This window comes from Pipistrellus kuhlii, unplaced genomic scaffold, assembly GCF_014108245.1.
Source record: "Pipistrellus kuhlii isolate mPipKuh1 unplaced genomic scaffold, mPipKuh1.p scaffold_m20_p_8, whole genome shotgun sequence".
NCBI lineage: Eukaryota > Metazoa > Chordata > Mammalia > Chiroptera > Vespertilionidae > Pipistrellus > Pipistrellus kuhlii.
The window spans coordinates 11,981,473-12,003,745 of NW_023425584.1; the positions used below are offsets into that span (position 1 = coordinate 11,981,473).

Here is a 22,273-nt window from a genome sequence, read left to right on the forward strand (position 1 = left end):
TGAGCTCCTTCTTAATGACTTCATTGCACACTACTGCATAAATATGCCAAAAATATTTAGAATGATACCCTCTAACATTTCTAGTTTTCCAAAATTATGCTGCAATACATCTTTATATATACATCTGTTCATATCTCTAATAACTTCCTTAAAATAAATGACAAAAGGAGAATTAGAAGTTTAAAGCTGTGCTGTCCAATAGGTATTCACTAGCCACATGTGACTATTTTAATTAACTAAAATAAAAAATTGGAAAATTCACATTTCAAGTGCTCATCCAGATGACTGTTGTTTTCTAATTAAATTTATTGGATGACAATTGTCAGATGACTGTTAAAATGCAGTAGCCGATGGCCAGTGACCGAACTGGATAGTGTAAAAATAGAACATTCTCGTCATTGCAGAAGGTTCTATTGATAGCCTGGTCTAAAGAAAAGTTCATATAAAACATGATACCTATATCCCATAAAACTGATGTAGCAATGTTAACTCCCAACATGAGTTCCTATATCTTCTTCTTGTCAATATCAGATCAATGTTCTCATCTAATACATGAGATATAATGTTTAATTTACATATATATTATTAAAGTCTTTTCACATTTTTGGGCCATTTGTGCTTATTTTTGTTGTTGGGTTATTTGAAATTTGTCCATTTTAAGAGTCAAGTTTAAAGATATCCTGTTCCCAAAAACCTATAAAACCTAACCTATGTGTAGCCAAGAGACATTTCTTCAACTGTTTTGCTGATTTCCTAATAATTATTTCACAGATATTTATCAAAACAGTGTAAAAATAGCTAACAGAGTAGTACTACAGTTAGCTAAAGGCTGTCTGCACTCTCACAGGTTGTTTTCTTACAGTGAAGTTAATGGTTTATATTCTATAAAGTAATGGCTATCACTACTATATCACTTCTAGGGGATATTGTTATAAACTTTCAAATTAGCTATGAAAACATATGGGATGATAAAAAGTATATGAAATGTTTGTTTTTTAAGTGATTATATTTATACAAAACACTGGAACAGGAAAAACCAACCCATGGATACGAGTCAGAACAGTGGTTCCGCTGGTGGGTGAGGGTTGGGAGATGGAATGAGTGGTCAAGCACATAAAGGGAGTTTCTGGCATGATGGAAGTGTTTTTTGTTTGTTTGTTTGTTTGTTTAATGTTTTTATTGATTTTGATAGAGAAAGGGAGAGAGAAAGAAAGATAGAAACATTGATCAGCTGCCTCCCGCACACCCCTGGCCGGGGACTGAGCCTAACTCAGGCACTGCCAGACCAGGAATGGAACCAGGGACTTCCTGGTGTACAGATCAACATTCAACCACTGAGCCACACCAGCCAGACAGAAATGTTCTCTTTCTTTAAAAAAAAAATAAAAATATTTTATTGATTTTTGTACAGAGAGGAAGGGAGAGAGATAGAGAGCTAGAAACGTTGATGAGAGAGAAACATCAACCAGCTGCCTCCTGCACACCCCCCACCAGGGATGTGCCCGCAACCAAGGTACATGCCCTTGACCGGAATCGAACCTGGGACCTTTCAGTCCGCAGACTGACGCTCTACCGCTGAGCCAAACCGGTTTTGGCTGAAATGTTCTCTTTCTTGATAGGGGTGTGAGTGATATACAGCTGTCAAAACTCAATGGACTGTACACGACAGAACATAAACAGTTTCACTATATGTAAATTGCATTAAATTTTTAAAAGTTTAAAAAGTATGTGCTGTTTAAAAAATATAATTGATAGGCAATAAAAATTTCAAATATTTCTAGAACTTAAAATGTGATTTCCTGGCCGAGGGACACAAAAAATTTTGCAAATTGGAAACGGGGTGCAGACTATGTATAACACTTGGGCCAAACCACTCAACTGTCAAACCAACAACACTAGAAAATTCACTGTAATATCAGGGCAAAATATAGTAAGGCATCAGAAAATTGCTACCATTTAAACATACATATTTTTCTAAAGTCTACACCAGTGATATGGAAACCGACCCACGCATTCACTTTCTGGAAAATCATCTCTCTAATGTTATCAAATAGCACTTGGTTTAATTTTCTGAGCCATTTCTGCTGAGGTAGTTTATGAACTTGGCTCATTTTTGCTCTTTATCCTTCTCTACTAGTGGCATACACAGCACAAAAGCTAACACATGAATGTTAAAACCAATAGATTTAATATCTCGGCCCATTACCAATCTATCATAACCTGTTCGACAAGTGAGCTCCTCAGAGTCTCAACTACAGGTTTTTTGTTGTTGTTGTTATAAACTTTCATCCTCACCGAGCACAATTTTTTCACTGATTTTTAGAGAGTGGGAGGGAGGGTGGGAGGAAGGAAGGAGGGAGGAGAAAGGAGGAAAAGAGGGAGGGAAGAGAGAAATGCTGATGTAAGATAGACACATGGATTGGTTCTCTCCCACATGCCTAGTTGCCTACTGCACACCAAAGCCAGGGAATGAACCTGCATGCCCATGAGAGGGAATCGACGCTCTATCACTGAGCCACACTGGCCAAGGCTAAACTGCAAGTCTTATTCAAGTCCTGTGCAGACAAGCTCAGGTATCTTCTTAAAACTTAAATTCTTTCCTGTTTATAAAGTATTACATATATCTCCCCTTTCCCCCAAGCTCAGATATTATGGTAGCTCTTCAAAGGACCTTGCTCATGAGATCAGAAGGATACATGGAGGACACTAAGAGGAGGGGGCCCAGAGGTAAAGAAGCAGGAAGGTGTACATTTTATTAGTGTATTGGCTTTGTAGGAAAACAGCTCATTTTGTTATTAAATTCTACATTATATTTTCTTTGGTATCAAACCGATCTGGGTTTGAGAATCAATTCTGCCATTAGATGCATCATCTTGGGCCAGTTACTTTACCACTGAACTGTTCTCTTACAAAGGACGCTAACGGTATTTGTTTCTAAGGCGTGCTGCGAAGATTAAATGAAAACACAAGTAACATTTTTAGCTCAGCGGCTGGCACATTATAGGTGCTTAACAAATTATAGCTACTATCATACACAATTCTGTTTCTTGAGAACGCTATGTAAATGATACAGGCCCCAGTAACTCCCCTCTGTAACCAAACCACCACCAGGATATTCAGGCAGTCATTTTTTACTAACAAGGTACCAATATGAATGGGCAGCATTCCATAACTTTGAAGTCTAACTATGCTCATTATAAGAATTTCAGCAGCCAACTATAGATAAGGTCACACACACACAAAAAAGCCAAAAGGTTAGAAAATAATTTCACAAGATGAATATAAGAAATCAAAGGTCTCAAAAGAAAGGAAATTTTTTGCTAAGCAGATACACTCTATGCTTCCCTGTCATGCTACTGATTTATCTCAGACGCATCACTACTAAAGCAATAAAGACACAGATGAGCAAGTTATTCTTAACCACACATGACGTGGTATATGACAGTCAGCCCCACTTAATCATTTTAAAAAGCACTTTACGTGGCAGACTCATGCACAATAAATACTTACCTGTTTCTCTTCATCTGGCATGTTTTTTTCCAGTTCTATTAGGTATTCTTCGTCGAGTTCAGAGGAATTCACATCATCCTCAGGTTTGTCCTCAACCGTGTCCACTCCTGGCTCCTCCTTCTCAAAGGAGGCACTGCAGTCATGGAAGTGCTCCTCTTCTCCCTGGTCCTCCTGGGGCTGGGCCTCCACAGCCTGTGGCGGCTTGCTCTGGGGCTGGGGGTCACTGGGATTAGAAACTGAAGGACTAGCACATTCTGCTTCCTGGGGATCTGTAACTTGCAAACCACTGAGCAGGTCCTCGGGAGCCCTACCGTTTTCTGACTTCTCCTCCATGCTGAATCAGTGAGGGAGGTGAAGCTGGTTCTGGAAAAAACAGAACACACGTTGGGCAACGGTGCGTATATTCAAACACAACCCTATCACACCCAAACAAACTTCTCCCCCAGAGCTCAAAACACACTCTCGCTTCCTTTTGTTAGAATTTATTATGTAGTATCGTACCCCCAGGAATAATGCCAAATACCATTCTGATTTCCCTTCCAGAACTTCTTATAAGCAACAGTAGAGACCGATTTGAATGTGACTTCTACTTTCCAATGCTCGGAAGTTGTCCAATAGCAAAAGAAAGGCAGAAGCTAGAACAATGGCAAGATAAATGAAGTGACCCAAAGCTTATTCAGAATGAAAACCCAGGTCCTAAATAAGAACTACACCCTGACTTTCCAGCACTACCGCACAAAGGTCAAGAATAAATTTCTGGGGTCAACCATTTTGGGCTCCCTCCCTTGCAGCAGGAAGTTCGTATCCCCGCCCCTCCACAAATTTTGTTTTCTTCCCCTCCCCAAAAGAGTAAGTTTCTTATGGAACTCAAAATGCAATCCATGTCCAGTGATCACCAACTTCACCCCAAATCCGAGAGAGACAGAGCCCACGCAGTTTACAGCGGAAGGGGAGCCCTGGCACAGGTGGTCCAAAGGAGGATCCCCGTGGGGGTCAAAATCATGCGCTAAATAAGAATGGTTCCCCACCCTGGCTGCACAACCAAACACCTGGTACGCTTTAGCTCAGATTTCACACACCACAGCTTCTGATTTATTGGTTTCGCTGGGTTAGCATAGGGCATAGGTAATTTTTTTTTTTTTAAAGGCGTCCCAGGTGATTCTAATGTGCAACCAACTGACAACCACCGTGGGAGAAGCTGAGTCAGACCAACACGGCCCCAGCCTTACGGCAGCAGAAAAATTACACCAACGACCCCGGGGTCGCGGCAAGAACCCGGATTCGCTCCAGCTCGTCCCAAGCAAACTTAAAACAGCAATATCTCAACAGGGAGACTGCGCCTCCACCGCAGCGTTTCGTCTCTCCCCGCTCCCGAGTCTACGGGAAGAACGCAGCAGTGTGAGGTCCCTGTTTTAAGAAGGGGCCGCCCCGCGCTTCCCAACAGTTCGCCGCCCCGGCTGCGTCCCTCTCCGACACTAAAAACACCCAACGGGCTACTCACCGCTTCACGCTTCCTCTCTTCACCTTCCTAGCCTCCGAGAACCCTCTACTTCCGCTTAGTCAAGTACACTTCCGTCGGCGCCGACCAATGGCGTCGCTTTTTGCAGAGCATCCTGGGAAATGTAGTGGAACGGCGCTGCGTGACGTCATTGTACGGCCCGGGAGTACCAGGGGCGGTGGCCATCTTGTGTTACGGCAAGACTCCGCGTTAGCGCATGGGGGGGAAAAAGGCGTTTCTCTTCTTCCTTTGCTCCGACTGCTCTCATGCCGGCAATGTATAGCAAAAACCTTATAAAAAAATGGAGTTTTCCCTCTAATGGTCTGTAAAGTGTGCTTTCAAGGCCCCTCTATATCAAAAACGGTTCTCATAATAATAATACTACCATTTGCCTTATCCATAGTCCTCTCGTGACTGTACAGTGTTTTCCAGAGGCTCCATGGACTGGATGCAGACCGAGCTATGAGAATCCAGCTGTCTTCTATTAAGCCAAAGATTTTCAAGCATGTAAAACAATGAGACTCTTTTCACTACATGTGTTTTGCTTTGGAAAATAGTTATTTATAAAAAGATTATTTACGTTTGCATACAATGGGTGTAGTGTTAACTTTAAAAAATGTTAGCATTTATTAACTCATTTAAGTTTTAATTTCTAATACAGCAAACACTGATAGGCATAACCCACATAAAAGCTTTCTGTGCTCCTCAATAATATTTAAGATTGTGATGAGGTCCTGGAACCAAACCGGAACTGTGGACCTACACATTCACTCAAAGAAATGTTTGTTAGACACCAGACCTTGTGCTGGGAATTCAGAGTTGAGATAGCCCTTAAGGTAGCTAGTCAGGTAACCAGCAATGACAGGTGAGAATTAAGTATGTTTCTGTAATTCATTGCAAAGAGCTGAAGGGGCTTTTTCAGGAAGAAAGCAAACTTGTTTTTTGAATTTATGTCTAAATGAGGTTCTATTTTTGTGCAAGTCAAAAGCTTTAATGAACTAAACATAAACATTAAAAATGTATTAAAGATTTGAAACTAATTTTAATTTTTAAATGTAGCAGGAACTTTACAAATGTAAGTGGTTAGACCTCTTATGACTTATAAGAAGTGCTGTTAATTAAATGTTGGTGACTTTAGGAGCAAAATAAATAATATCCAAAAGTTCATCCATGTTCCAGAGAGGCGGAAGAGGCAGGCCCAAGAAGAAGGTGGAACCTATCTGACTTTTGGATTCCCTAGCACATTGAACCCACAGCTGTTCCCTGGGGCTGGGCAGTGAGACACACACACTGTGTCCCCCTCTCTTGAACAGGATGGATGACTTGCCTAGAAACTTCAACAGAAACAGATACCAGGAAACAGAACAGAAACAGAAAGCAAGTGTGCACAATACAGCTGGAGAGCTCAGAAGGCAGAGAGAGGGGAGTTTGGATCCAAGAAACACCCAAAACGCCACGAGAAAGTAGTGAGTGCAAAGAGCTGTGGGTACCAGCACCTGGCTCACTGGCCTCTGGGCTGCTGGGGTTCGTCTTCTTTGGGTCCCTTTGCAGGTGCCACGGAATGCCAAAGGCTCAGAAACAGCCGCAGTAAAACCCTGAACCACAGAAGTAGTAATTGGTAAAAACTCACCGTGCACCCACCAGAGCACTCAAACCAAAACACAGGCTGAGGTGCAGGGAGGGCCCCTGGTTACAAAGAAGCTTATATAGTGAAGGAGGGAGCAGCGGCTGTTTGTTCTCCGCAGCAATTGGCAATGAGCTAAACTAATGACTAAACTGGTTTTATCCGCTCAGGGAACCCGCAAGGCTGCTCTCCATTTGCTTTTCACGTTAACAATAAGTAGCAGAATGCTGCTAAAGTATAGACCCGTGGTCGGCAAACTGCGGCTTGCGAGCCACATGTGGCACTTTGGTTCCTTGAGTGTGGCTCTTCCACAAAATACCACGGCCTGGGCGAGTTTATTTTGAAGAAGTGGCGTTAGAAGAAGTTTGAGTTAAAAAAACTTGGCTCTCAAAAGAAATTTCCATCGTTGTACTGTTGATACTTGGCTCTGTTGACCAATGAGTTTGCCGACCACTATACTATAGACTAGGGGTGTCGAACTCAATCAGAGAAGGGGCCAAAATCTAAAATCCAGCCTAAATCGCGGGCCGAATGGTTTACTGAACAGTCATAAACTGTCATTGTGATGGAAACGCAGCGGAGTGCAGTGATGACAGCGCGGTGCGGGCCACATTGCAAGGCCTGGCGGGACGGATTTGGCCCGCGGGCCTTGTGTTTGACACATGTGCTATAGACCATAGAGCAAGACACATACTTTTACAGATGGAAGCCCAGAGATTTCGTCTCTTAGCACTCACGGCTGCTCTAAAAGGAAGAAAGGTCTCTCATGTAGAGGGTGGCTCTGTGGTTATTGCCCAGGGTAGAGACCACGTGTGTCTTGTCTACAGTTGCAAATGAACTACCTCTTAGCACATGGATGGGTGATCTTTAGGGAATTATGGCCCAGACCCTGGCCATTCAGTGCTCTGGTGAGTTGCATAGATTTCGAGACTTCTGGAATGACCTTATAGGATTCTTGTAAATGGTGTCATGGCTTATCTAAAACACAGAAAGGAACGTGCTTAAAAAAGAAAAAAATGCCTCCCTATTAACACCACTCAGTAAGTGCTCAATAAACGTTTGCTGTCATTGTAATCTTTATTACTCACGAAGGCCTCCATTACAGTATTACCATCATTCTGACCAATTATTAATAGGTAGGAATTTAATTATTATTAGTGCTACTAATGATAATTAACAATATTATTAACAGTGATATATTTGTGCAACTTTCTTTTTTTTAATTAAATATATTTTATTGATTTTACACAGAGAGGAATTGAGAGGGACAGAGAGTTAGAAACATCGATGAGAGAGAAACATTGACCAGCTGCTTCTTGCACACCCCCCACTGGGGATGTGCCCGCAACCAAGGTACATGCCCTTGACCGGAATCGAACCTGGGACCTTTCATTCCGCAGGCCGACGCTCTATCCATTGAGCCAAACTGGTCCTGGCTATTTGTGCAACTTTCATTCACATCCCCATAGACAGGAGACTGAGCACCTAAGTGTGTGGAAAGGAGGGGGAAGCTGAACATGAATGAATAAGTAAGGAATGGATGCTAGTCATCATATTAGACCCTGTGGTGGGTACAGCAGTAAATCCGGAGAGTAGTGAAGGAGCCATTTTCTCTTTGCTTTTCTTTCTGGGGGAGCAGCGGGCAATTTCTTAAAAAATAAAAAAATAAAAAAATATATATACAGAGAGAGAGAGAGAGAGAGAGAGAGAGAGAGAGAGAGAGAGAGGGAGGAAGGGAGGCAGAAGGATAGAGTTAGAAACATTGATGAGAGAGAAACATCAATCAGCCACCTCCTGCACACCCCCTACCTGGGATGTGCCCGCACCCAAGGTACATGCCCTTGACCGGAATCAAACCTGGGACCCTTAATTCCTCAGGCCAACGCTCTACCCACTGAGCCAAACCGGTCAGGGCCAGCAGGTGATTTCTTAGTGTTACAATCAGTAAGGAGCTGCCCACCCGGTCTGTGGCCAGCTCTCCCGGGAGCAGGGCAGGGACTAGGGAGAGGTGAGCAGGTGACAGCCTGGTGGGAAGTGGTGGAGGATACAAGAGAAGGGCCTTCTATGCAAGGTGGCCCTCTGGGTCACGGCAGGACAGCGGGATTGCTGCCCAGGATGGGGGTTAAGAGTGAAGGCAGTCAGACGGTCTGAGTTTGCCCTGCTTTTAGCAGCTGTGTGATCTGGTCTCGGACAGGTCACTGAACCTTGATGTCTCCTTTGTAAAGTTTCACGAGGCTTATGTGGGATAATGAACCTGAACCTGGCACTCTCTTTACCTGGGAAGAAATTGCTTTGTAGGGAATGTGCAGGCAGAGATGGAGATCACTCCTGCCTCCCCAGTGACTTATTCCGCCCACACTGTGCTAAACTTTTGGGAGGTTCTGTGCTTTTATGCTCCCTGGATATTTAATAAATCTTTGCTACACTGGCTCAGTTCTTTCTGTGCCCAGAGTGGATATATTAATTCCACGAGGCTTACTGAGCCTGGCTTTGGGAATACAGGTTTATACTCTGGGACCATTCTTCATCTTCCCCCAGAGTTGGGGTACCTGAACTTGCCACAGCAGGCCAATATCCAACAGCCAGAGACGCCAAAAGGTTCCTGAGGGTGAGATGAATATAAAATACATAATTTAGATGTAGAGCCTGTATAGTGTTTCTCAGAGATGCTATTGCTCTTTATTCTTTCCCAGTTCCAATCCTCAAACTGAGATTTCTCACAGGAGACACAATCAAGAGTTAACATTCTGAGTATTTAAATATCTATGTTTCTGTTTTCTCTGAGATCAGCATGTTCACTAGCAGTAAGATATGAGCCATAGATCTAATTTCAAGTCATTAGTAGCACCATTAAAAACAGTAAGAGAAGAAAAATTAATTTACATGATATTTTAGTTAACCCAATATGTGCAAAATATTATCACTTAAACATGTAATCAATACAACAGTTAATAGAATATTTTACATTCTCTTTTTCATACTAAGTTGTTGGGATCACGTGTGCTTTTACTGTTAAAGCACATCTCAATCTGGACATTAAGTTTCCATTGAAAATATTTAAATCTACATTCAGATTTCATAACATTTATAATTAGAAAATTTCATAACATTTATAATTAGATTCATATATCCAAGTTTCAAAAAAATGTACTTCCCAATGACTGAATCAAATATTAGTTTTTAAACGTGTTTAATTTATTAAAATTTTTTTTTTTTTATTGAATTTTAGGGAGAGAAACATTGATGCAAAAGTGAAACATCAATTGATGCCTCTTGCACGCCCCCTACTGGAGATGGAACCTGCAACACAGGCGTGTGCCCTGACTGGAATCGAACAGGAAACCTTTCCGTGCACAAGAGGATGCCCAACCAACCGAGCCACACCAGCCAAGGCTAACTATAAGTGTAATTTAATTAAAATTAAATAAAATGAGAAGTTTAAGTCCATGGTTGCACTAGCCACATGTTAAATGCCCAATCACTGCATAAAGCTGGTGTCTACTGCATTAGACGGCATAGACTCAGACTTTCTGGAACAACAGCTGATGAACATTCTTAGAGAAGTACTGTGTGTCAGGGGCCGTGCTCATTATGTAAAGGGTGTGCTCACTATTGTAACTCTTACCCACAATAACCCTGGCCTCCCCGCTTTCACCCTTGCTTCCTCTCATCCCTTCACCATTCAGTAACCAGCCCGATCCCTTACCAACACAAATACCAAACAAGTCTTAACCACTTTCATTGACTTCCCGCTCTGATTGGAATAAAATCTAAAATTCCTTATCACGACCCCTATGGCAATCTGGTCTCTGCTTACCTCTCTGACCTCACCTCGTACCCCCTTTCCCTCTTGGACACGATGCTCCTCTTTGTTCCTGAAGCACAATCTCTCCTCCACCTCCAGACCTTGTGCTGTTTCCTCTCCTGCTGCTGTGAGCAGCTCTTCCCATGGTCTGCTCATTCTCGTTCTTCAGATCTCACTTTAGTATCATTTACGCAGCCCACTCTATTATGTCACCCTGTCCATTTCCTCTGTGTCTGTTATCACGTCGGTAACAATCTGGAGTATTTCTTAACTTGATTATTATAATTCCCTCTACTAGGCTGTAAGAGCCACAAGGATTCAGAACTTGTCTTGCTTCAATATTCAAATGTTGCATAAATGGGTGCCATTGTTGGGTGTTATTATTACAAATTATAAGGTGGAGGCTCAGAGAGGTTAAACGTTTTCTCCAAGGTCACACAGCTAATAGAACAGACCAAGGACATAATGCCAGGTCTAACCACAAAGTATGCTTTTCTAAAGAACAAAAGAGGTGGCAGATAGAATAACCTTAACTGCAAGAAGGAGAAGTGGCCTTTGAAAGTGATCTATAGCTATACAAATGTATATGGATATACACTTGGCAGGAAAATCCTGCAGTTTGTCAGTGTCAGGCAAGTGGCTCAGAGCTGGGTAAAAGATGCAACCTTTGATGCTGGTGACGGATGGGTAAAGGTACCATACTCATGGAGACTGACAATCTTGGAGGCAGTCAGCCAAAAGCCTGCCAAGGCAAGCATCCTGCACCCACCAGCCTGACTGCTCAACCCCCCTCAGCCCTCACAGACTAAGGAAAAAGTGCCCCAGCCACAAATGGAATGACTGAGATTCATCAAGTACACGAAACAATTTATTCTGAGTTAGGTCATACTTCTGACCCTTACTTTTCTGTATTAAAGGGCAACGCCCATTTTAAAGCATAAAGCATTGTGGTGATGTACAAACCTTTGCAAGTTCAGGCAGTGGGCCGATTTTGGTCCAGCAAGGGGCAAGGGCAGGCGTCAGAAGGAAAAAGGGACCAGCTGGGTGGGAAGCAGGGTGCCGGCTGTTTTCATCTGCCATCCCTCTCTCTGAATCCTGCCAGCCTCCCTTTGAAGGGGGAGAACTTCTTTTCACTCCAGAAAGGAGATTGGTCTGTCATCCTCTGTTTGGGTCAAAGCAGAGGCAATGGGTATTTGGGGACTAAGTAACCTATAAATTCCTCAGCCAGCCAGGAAAAAGGGCAGCTTCCATGGCGCAGAACAAACACTCTCTCCAACAAAAACATCCATGAGTATTTCCATAAATCCTTGGGGAAACTGATAGAAATACCTGTTCGTTTAGGGGCCATCTTTCCTGGCCAAGCTGACTATCTGTGTCTTGGGTTCAGGATTGAAAGCATTCTGTAACATGCCAAACATCACTTGAGGTTCTTTCTAAAATATAATTTAAGAAATAAGGTATTTGTAGACCGTTACTTTGCTATTTAAAACCTTCATGATGGTTTTAAAGACATCCCTCCTCAGCAGATGTCTTGGTTGAGTACATATTTAATAAGTATTCACAGATATTTTAAAGGCACTGTTAGGAAGGAAACTGACTTTCCTGTCATTTGTCCAATTATCCCTGCGTTTAGAGGTTGCAGAGAAAATGACTTGTTAATCCATGACTTTTTTTTTTTTTTAAACAATGGCTCACATTTTCCTAAGACAATTGAAGCTATATTATCCATGGTGAAATCTCATTCTATCTCGTGTTCTTAAGCAAGTTCATCCAAGTGCACTTAAGGTGCATTTTCCTCTTTGTTATTGAATTTTGCACTAGCTCAATCCCAATCTGGCACCAGCAATTATATGGCTGTAGCAGGACACTTATCTGGAAGTAATAGAGGAACATCAGCATTTCTGGGAAATGGGGCTAAAATGGAATAATTTAATAACACTCTACATTTGCTTAGCACTTCAGAAGCTGACCTCATGTAAGTGAATATGCATACACTCTGCTATTGAGTGCGCTTCAAGTAGATCACGTTGGTTCTCCTAGCAGCTCTGAGCTAGACAAAGCATGTGTGGTACCCATTTTACAGAAGAGAAAACCGGGAGCTGAAGGGACTTGTTCAGGATGAGAGCTAGTGGCAGAGTTTCATGTACAGCCAGAGGGGCAGAGAGATCTCCTAGCCCAGTAGGTGGTCTCACTTGTCCCAAGAGTTCCTTTGGCCATGAAACCTATGGACCCTTTTAAGAAAAATGATTTTCAATACGTTTTTAATTGATTTCTGAGAGAAGGGAGAGGGAGAGAGGATAGAAACATCAAAAATGAGAGAGAATCATTGATTGGCTGCCTCCTGCATGTCTCCTACTGGGGATTGAGCCTGAAACCCTGGCATGTGCCCTGACTGAAAATCGAGCAGTGACCTCCTGGTTCATGAGTTGATGCTCAACCACTGAGCCACACTGGCCGGGCCAGAAAAAAAATTTTTTTTCCTGTGTGTGCATAAAACAAAACACACAGGATTATGAGGAAAATAAATTATAATGCAATAAGTTACTCAAATATTTAAAAATGTGACATAAATCACATTTTTTGAGATACATGTACATATAATCACATTAAATATGGTAGGTGTATTAAATACCATACTTTTGAGGTAGTGATGATCAAAAAACACTATTTTAATATATCTGAGCTACTATAATATGCTAAAAAATAATTTCTTTTGATGAAAAGTCACAGGTTCTGCTAAGATTACTGTGATCTGCTGCCTACAGTCAGAAGGAAATGCTCAATTTTAACTAGAGGTTAGTGAAAACAAGAATATGACATTTTTTTCATCATCCAAATTTTTCATCACCCTCCCTTTTGAATTTTATCTATGGCCTTGTGGGGGTCTGTAGACCCCCAAATTAAAGAACTCCTTATCTAGTCTAATTCCTCATAAAACAAATGAGAACACTGAGGGGCAGAGCAGGAAAGTGATTTGTCTAGGAATACTTAGCAGTGCACTAGTAATAGCAGGCATTAAACTAGAACCAGGGTTGGAAAGACCTTTCTCCAAGGCGGTTATGAAAAAAATCAAGGCAGTAATCTATGTGATGCTTAGCACAGAATCACACATGCGGTAGCGTCAGGCGGAAACAGCGATCACACACAGCAGACACACAGAGACAGGTCTTCCTGGAAATCTCCTTAAAAGAGAGACAAAGTCACCTGTATGCACCTTTTGCCCTTGCTCCTTTCCCCCTCCTGCCTGGAAGAGGGACATTGTAGCCACATGAGAAGGGATACGGCCTCTCCTGACACTATGAACCGGCCACACTATCTGTTCCTTAACTGCCTACAAGTGACAGAAACAAAAAAAATCTTCTGACTCGTCCAAACCACTGCTACTTGTATCTGCTAAGAGCAGCCAAACTCACGCCTTGACCGACACACACACCTCCTCCTGGCCGGGTGACGACGCCTCTCTGAGCCTCTCAGCTATAAGAGCAACAGTTAGGGTTTCTTGGCGAGGATTCAAGGAAGCAAAGGATGCACCGCAGTGCCCGGCATATTAAATGCAGATGTTGTTATTGCTGTCTCAGTGCATTGCTGTTCAACGCACAGCACATTTCTACCACATTGGCTCACAGCTTCAAAACCCCCACACAGCACCAAACATGGCAACTCAGCCTGGATCAAATGCCTGTCACAGAAAGGAATAGCTTATGAAAATGCTGAAGGAGACAAAACACCTAATAATTAGTGGCTACCAACCAGACACATGGAAGCAATTAGGAGGCTTATGTAAATGCAGGGGACTGAGGCCACTTCTCGTTTATGCCAAGATTTCTGCATGAGCCCCGGAGATATTTCTTCTGCCACTGAGCTGACTTCACAGGGAGGGTGTGGGATCAGGAGTGAGTGCAGAGGCTGTGGGAGGCTGCAAAGGACCCTCAGACTTCAAAGCCCCGCCCCTTACTTCCTGCTCCAGTGGCCACTCTGCTGTGGACTTCAGCCACCAGAGCTGGGGACCCAGGGGGTGGGGGTGGTGGTGGTGGTGGTGGTGGTGGTGGTGGTGGTGGTGGCGGTGGCGGTGGCGCAGGCATGTGTACGCCTACGGGCCTAAGATGGGGTCAAAGGGTAAAGAGGGAGTGGAGGTTCCTACAGACGCATCTGGCCTACAGTCTGGTCATAGGATGGAGCTATTGCCCCACAGGCCCTTTTCCTTCCCCTCGCACTGAGACTGGGGACAACCGGGCAGCTGGTGCCTGCAAAGTAGGCTTCGGCGGGGGGAGGGGGGAGGGGGAGAAGGGGCGACGACTCTCACACTCAGGGATGGGCTGCTGCTTTAGATGTACAGGGCAGGTTAAAATCCGTCACCCCTTTCAGTTACTATCCTCTTACCGTCACCTTTTAAAAGAACACCATTTACAAACTTCAGGGGGAAGAATAGGACTAACTTGGAACCTGTCACCACTCCCCAGAGATGACATTAACAACAGTGTGCTGTGTGTCCTTCCGGGAGATTTCCATGCCCTGTCTGCTATGGACTGAACTGTGTCTCCCCCCAAAATCGTGTGTTAAAACCCGAACTCCCAATGTGACTGTGTTTGGAGATCAAGCCTATGAGGACTAAAGAGGGTTAAAGGAGATTATAAGGGTGGGGCCCTAATCTAACAGGTCTGATGCCCTTACAAGAAGAGGAAGAGTCCTAGCTGGTTTGGCTCAGTGGGTAGAGTGTCAGGCTGTCTCAGGTGCAGTTCCAGTCAGGTGCACATGCTTGGGTTGTGGGCTCGATCCCCAGTAGGGGGCATGCAGGAAGCAGCCAATCAATGCTTCTCTCTCAAAGATGTTTCAATCTCTCTCTCCCTCTCCCTTCCTCTCTGAAATAAAAAAAAAATAAAAAAAATAAAAAAAATATATGTACACACATACAAGAAGAAGAGGAAGAGGCACCAGGGATACACACTCACAGAGAAAAGGCCACGTGAAGCCGAAACAGGTTTAGCTCAGCGGATAGAGTATCGGCCTGCGGACTGAAAGGTCCCAGGTTTGATTCTCGTCAAGGGCATGTACCTTGGTGCGGGCACATCCCCAGTAGGGGGTGTGCAGGAGGCAGCTGATCAGTATTTCTCTCTCATCAATATTTCTAACCACCTGTCTTTCTCTCTGTGAAAAATCAATAAAGTATATTAAAAAAAAAAAAAAGAAAAAAAAAAAAAGAAAAAAAAAGAGAAAAGGCCACGTGAGGACACAGTGAGAAGGCAGCCACCTGCAAGCTAAGGAGAGAGGCCTTGTAGCAACCAAGCCAGCTGACATTTTGGTCGTAAGACATCCGGAACTGTGAGAAAATAAATTTCCGTTCTCTAAGCCACCCAGCCTGTGATATTTTGTTGTGGCAGCCTGACTCAATATGCTGACTTAATTGTATAAGTACACGATTAATATTCTTAATTATGTAAGTACATGAGCAGGACTGTTTCTCAAAATACTACATTGTGCTTAACCTATCTTTCCCTTCCTCCTTTTACCAGGCAGGCAGGCAGCTTTTCCAATTCCTTAGCTCAGGGGTGGCTAACGTGCCCCCTCTGGAGGGTGAGGTGGGACTGGGGAGGCCGTGAGACTGACAGGCATGCTTCTTCTTGTCCGCCCATCCCTGCCCCTGCTGGGGGATTCTGAGGAGTCACACAGCTCCCCAGTCACCCTCAGGGTCAGCGCGAGAGGCCCTGGACCAGCTCCTGTCTCCTCAGCTCTAATGTCCAAACTGGAGGCCTCTCGGGCCCACTCCCCTTGCTCCATTCCCATGACACAGTGACAGGGTGGGGGTGAACAGAGGCTGGTACAACCTGAGTTCTTAGCTAGAACTTGCCCACAGCCTGTATTTCTCAAGGTTTGATGGGTTACAGTTTCCAAGAAGTAACAGCAGTAATTGAAGAGAGTACTTCAGTCATTAGCATATTCTCACTGTGATTTTTGCTATTTCTGTGGTTTTCTATTATTGACATAAATCTTAAAATATTTTAATCCTTTTCTACTTAATAAGATGTACATTAAAAGGAGAATTTTATGTCATCTGCATGATACCAGTGCCACTTGCTCTAAAGAGAAGTTCTCGGGGACTCTTTCCCCTCCCCACGGGGGGAGTCTGTTCTGTGGGACTCTTCCCTCTCCCCACAGGGGAGTCTGTGCTGTGATTCTTTCCCCCTCCCCAAGTGGGAGTGAGTCTGTAGTTGTTCTTCAATAAATTCCCACCTTTGCTACAAAAAAAAAAAAAAGTTCTCAGTAAAATTAAATATAATGAAAGCAGGATTATTAAATTTGAGCTCTGAGCCTAGTTGCAGGCAGGACCCTCCAGTAAAAAGATGACAACCCGCTTTACTGCGGTGGTCTGAAACAGAGCCCGCACCATCGCTGAGGTGGCCTCTATTGGAAACGTTTTAAATCTTGTCTCTTCTGATAAAATTGGGGCTCGAAGAGGTGCCCACATTTATCCCCCAGCTCTGCGGAGTCCCTGGCCCAGCTCTGGTAGCCCAGGTAGGAAAATGCAACCTGAATTTCACCTTCCCCACAGTCCCACAGCTCTCCGGGGGAGGGACTCAGAGGCAGGCTCACCTCCCAGTCCCAGGAAGGAGGTGGGTAGAGCCAGCCCTCAGTGTTAGTGCACTTCCTGCCTCATGGACTTGCCTCCTCCTGAAGAGAGCCAGGGCCAGTGATGTAGAGACCCTCGGCATTGGAAAGGCTGTGAGTATGGGGTCTCCCCACCGGTGGGGGCTGAGGCCTGCTGAGATATGGATTCGTTCCCTATTGTTGCTGAAACAAATCACTACAAACTGAGAGGCATAAACAGCTCAAATGTATTCCCGGACAGTTCTGGAGGCAGGGAGCCTGAAAGCAGGTTCCCCGAGTTCAAGTCAGGGTGACAGCAGGTCCTTCTGGCAGCTCCAGGGGGGCATCTGTTTCCTCACCTCTCCCAGCATCCAGACACCGTCGCTATCCTTGGGCTCCTGGCCCCGTTTCCACATCTTTATCTTTATTTTTGTAAACATGGAACGGATCACGAATTTGTGTGTCATCCTTGCCCAAGGGTCATGCCACTCTTCTCTGCATCTTTACAGTCAGCCACGCAGCATCTTCAAAGGTTTTTCTTTCCATCCTTCTGGGTCTGTCGTCACTTACCACCCTTTGGCTGTCTCTGCCTTGGCTTGTGTCCCTCTTGTTAGAGTGACACTGTGATCACATCATGTCCACTGGGATAACCCGGGATAATCTGATCACCTCCAGCTAGATCTTTAATTTGATCACATGTGCAAAGTTCACTTTTGCCAGAAAAGGTGACATTTCAAGGCCAGGGATTAGGTGGTGGACATTTTTGGAGGCCATTATTCAGCCTACTGCAGACCATAGTAAGTTTCATGTAAAGTCCAGGAGGAGAAGTAACCTGTCTGTCTGGTCACCACTGACTTACCAATGACTTGCACGTTGCTGGACATGGGGTCCCCGGATCATAAAACAGGAGTGTATTTCTAGTATCACGTGAGCTCACTCATCCAGGGGAAATGATGAACAACAAATACTGCTGATGAACAAGAACAGCACGGATCAGACTGTCGGACCTCAGAGGGAAGGTTGGGGGAGGGGGGAGGTGTGTGTGAGGATAAAGGGGAGAGATCAACCAAAGGACTTGTGTGCATGCATATGAGCCTAACCAGTGGTCATGGACAACAGGGGGGGTGGGGGTATGAGTGAGGAAGGGTTTGGGGTGGGAATGGGGGGGTTAATGAGGACAAATATATGATACCTTAATCAATAAAGTAACTAAAAAATAAAATAAAACAGTAGCTCGACTCATGAAAGCTGTACTACACTCTTCCAAGATGTTACCTTCTACCTACGGTTTAGGAGGTCCCCAGATCCCCTGAAGCCAACACACAACTCCAAGTTTTCTTAGTCCAGATTTCTAGAACGTCTGGCTGCGGCTGAGACACCAATAGGGGGCTCCGAGGAAGTGGACGGAGCAAGCTGAATGGCAAAGCGACTTTGCTCCTAGTCGCCTAGGCGCGACGGCCAGCAGGTGGCGCCCGGGTCCGCCTTAAAGCACCTGCTCAGCGAAGGGGGCGTGGAGCGGCCTCGGTCTCGGACACTGCGGTGTCTGAGGACTGTTTCCCAGTCTCGGCACGTACGGGGGAAGGGCGCCACGCTCCGGGAGGCGAGGGGCAGCTCCGAGAGCCTGCGTCTTCGTTGCTGGAGACGCCGCTGTGGCGCCCGCCCGCTGAGCCCCGGGAGAGACCCGCGCCCCCCCCCCCCCCCCCCCCTCCGCGGGGACCCGCGATCAGAGCTGCTGGCGGTGGAAGAAAACAAGCTGAACACCAAATGTGCACGAGCCTGCAAAAGGAGGAAACTGAAACCTCCCGGCGTGGTTTAAAAGGCAGGAAAGCAATTGCTGCTTGAGCTCTGGGAACAGGCTCCCTGAGCTGCTTACAACACTCGCCCCGGGGGGAGGGAGAAAGCAGCTTTTCCATCTCAGTGTGGGGCCACGTGGGTCCCTGGAGGGGGTCTCGAGGGGGAGTAAAACGGGGTGCTTTTCCTGAGGGGTGCATGCTCAAGTACAGCGGTCTAAGGACCACCTGGAATCAGCAGGGGAAGGAGGAGGCCGCCTCACCCTGCATGCTGCAGCAGAGGCTCTCTCACCAGTCCTGCTCTGCAAGAGCCTGAGGAGAGGGGGGGGGGGGGGGGGGGGAGGGGGAGGAGGGGGAGGGGGAGGAGGAGGAGGGGGTGAGCTGGAGCTGCATTAGCTGTATGCACTGGCCCTCTCCACACCTGGCGGGGTCAGCATGCACACACAGGAAGCATGTCAGTACCGATTCACCCTTCCGATGGGGATCCATGGGACCTTGGGGTGGTGCCACTGGATGGGTTTTTGTGCTGTTCACTCATGTTCTATCCCCAACCCCCACCGCGTTCCCTTCATTCAGCAGGCGGCAGGCTTTGTGCTTCCAAGTCTCGGGTGAGGTGTGAACAGAGGGCATTCAGGGTGTCAGCAGGTAAAAGGTTTCCTGGCTTTTGTTTTTTAAAGCCCCAGACCGGAGAGAGGGCAGAGCTGGGTTGGTGGGAGAGGAGAAGGGCCCTGAAGAAACAGGAAGGTGAGAAGAGCTTCCTTCCACACACAGAGACTTATCCAGGCTCGGAGTGTGCAGAGCAAGGTCGGTTGGCTCTTTGATTCAAACCCTTGCCTCTTCCACCTGGAAAGCCCTATCGTCTGGACTATTAAACTTTTCTAAGCCTAAAAATGAGACACTACGAATGCCTACCTCATTGATGTGCCCTAACATTATGGCTTTAGTCCCAAGGTTCTGAGATATTGATCCTTGTTATGGGCTGATTTGTGTCGTTCCTCATCCCCCCCCCCCCCCCCCCCCCCCCCCCCCCCCCCCCCCGATTCATATGTTGAAGTGCTGGACCCCCGTACCTCAGAATGCGGTTGCATTTGGAGCCAGGGTCTTTAAGGAGGGAAGGGGTGTAAAATGAGGGCTTTAGGGTGGGCCCTAATCCAATAAGCTTATTGTCCTCAGAGGAGGACATCTGGACGCAGACACACACAGGAAAGGTTATGAGGTCACCCGCTGAAGACGTCCATCTATCAGCCACGGAAAGAGGCCTCAAAGAATCAACTCTGCCGACACCTTGATCTGGGACTTGGAGCCTCAACTGTGAAAAAACCAATTACTGTGGTGGAAGCCATCAGCCCACAGATGCTCTAGCAAACTAACACAACGCTAAACAAACTTTGGAGGGCCTCAAGGTTGACCAGGAGAAAGCTGCCTGTCCTAATTTAAAATATTTTTAGGCTTAAAAAAGAAGGAGATCCTGCCATTTGCAACAACGGGATGAACCTGTGAGGGCATTATACCGAGTGAAATAAGCCAGACACAGAAAGACAAATACTGCATGACCCCACTTACACGTGGAATCTAAACACATTGACTCATAGAAGCAGAGAGTAGGTGGGTGCCAGGGGCCGTGCTGTCAAAGGTACAAAGTTTCCATCATGTGAGACAAATAGGTTCTAGAGACCTAACACACAGCAGGTGACGATGGTTAACAGCACCGGATAGCAAACCTGAGATCTGCTGAGAGAGTAGAACTTAAACATTCTCACCACAAAAAAGGTAACTATGTTAGGTGATGGATATAATTGGTTTGAGTGTGGTAGTGCCATTTTATAAAACATCGCATTGTTTTATAACCTTAAATATATACAATTTTTATTGATCAATGATGGTACCTCAGGAAAGCTGGGGGAAAACAATGAAACCACAAAGCATATCCTTTCTGGCCCCATTTTCTATTTTTTTCCTCTCATGCCCTCTGTCTACTTTGCAACTCAAGGCCAGTAGGTGCCAGACCTTAAATCTTGCCCTGCATTTCACCAGCTCTGTAGAGAGAGAACAAACACTTGTTGGGTACCAATTCGGTACTAGGGTAACGGTTATGGAAGTGAATTCCAGGGTCAGACCAGGTAGAAATCTTAAGTCTTCCTTTCGTTTCTAGTTACCTGTTATGGTATAACAAACTCATAACTTTTACTAAATTTCATGTTTACTCTTAGTGTAGGTCGATCACCTCTTTGAGTAATATGCTTCTTCACACTGTAGGACACAAAATTCCTATACTGTCATGAGCTTGTGTCTTTTTTCTTCAAGGTAGGCCCTGAGTCCTAAAACACTGGAATCTGGTTAAAAACAACAAAAAACCCTACCAAATTTATTTTGTCTTTTTATTCAGATTTCTAAACTTTTGATGTCAAAGTAAATAATTGCATAATTAATACATCTGTTAATAGCTACTGTTTGTCAGATGCTATCGTAGTGACTGGCATGGTGTTTCACCCTCATGCTTTTATTTGACCCTCCAAATGTTCCTATGAAGTGGGTGCTATTATCATCCTTATTTATTAGTTAAGGGAAGTGAGGTTTAGACCCAGGTCACGAGATCCCAAAGTCACACAGCTACTAAAAGGCAGAGGTGGGATTTGAGCCCAGATCTGGAGGGTTAAGTTATCACACCTTCCTGAACCACTCACCTCTTTGATTGGCAGATGTGTCCTTGTGCCTCAGTGACAGCAAATGACTCGGCAGTGCCTGGGTGGCCGGAGAGAACAAAGTAGGCTGCCTTGCTGCCAGCTAGAGGTCAGAGTAGAGAGGACCTGTTTGCCCCAACGGCTCTTGATGAACTGTGGGCCCTGCTGGGCTTGACCAGGGGGCGATGACCTGAGAGGTCAGGGTAATGCGGGGTCTGGCCGGGGGGTAGATCGGGAACCCAGCACTTTTTGGGGATGCGAGCCACTGCCTGGTACACCTCCCTTCTGGAAAGAGGCAGATCCCTCTGCTGCGTGTGTGGCCTCCAAATACCAGTAATGCGTGAGGTCATCAGAACCGAGTGGCTCAGGAAATGCCTTTGGTGCCTGTGGCTTCGGATATCTGAGGTCCAAATTATAACTTGCATCTGCCTAGTGATTTACTGCTCGGGATTTATACCACCATGACCTCACTGACTCCTTTTGGCGTCCCGGTGGACTGTGATGGTCAAATCCATTTGACAGATGGGGAAACAGACCGGAAGAGGCAAGGTGAGCGCTCAAGGTCACAAAGAGTGCCAAGTTGGACCGAGGCCCCACTGATGCCCAGTCCTATTCACTTGTGCGAGCCCAGTAGTTTTCAAACCGCTCTGTGTGGAGTTCTAGGTGCCTGGGCAGGCCAGAGGCAGGGACTGAGGAGGAGGTGGAGAAAGGAGAGAAAGAAGTGGCCCACTTCGCGCAGGGCCACACCTGTATCAGGATTCTGTGTCAGGCTGGTTTGAAAGA

At 45.4% G+C, this 22,273-nt stretch overlaps 1 protein-coding gene and 1 non-coding gene across 4 annotated transcripts in view; both read right to left on the reverse strand.

Moving 5' to 3' along the window:
* The window catches only part of TTC1 (tetratricopeptide repeat domain 1), a 42,535-nt gene extending 26,423 nt beyond the window's left edge, over positions 1-16,112 (reverse strand). For 2 of the 3 annotated variants that reach the window (XR_004985802.2, XM_036424999.2), the window contains exons 1-2: positions 5,012-5,164; positions 3,511-3,873 (exon numbers count right to left, since the gene is read on the reverse strand). Coding sequence is in view for 2 of the 3 variants with exons in the window: in XM_036424999.2 (XP_036280892.1) it covers positions 3,511-3,843 (333 nt within the window). In the remaining variant the exon portion in view is untranslated. Of the gene's footprint in view, positions 1-3,510; positions 3,874-5,011; positions 5,165-13,870; positions 13,877-16,100 lie in introns of those variants that run through there. The other variant, XM_036425000.2, reaches the window with a different exon arrangement.
* A 1,339-nt stretch (positions 16,113-17,451) lies between these two features.
* On the reverse strand, positions 17,452-17,554 carry LOC118711926. Its single transcript, XR_004985879.1, has one exon. It is a non-coding gene; the product is annotated as a U6 spliceosomal RNA (small nuclear RNA).
* Between the last annotated feature and the right edge of the window lie 4,719 nt (positions 17,555-22,273).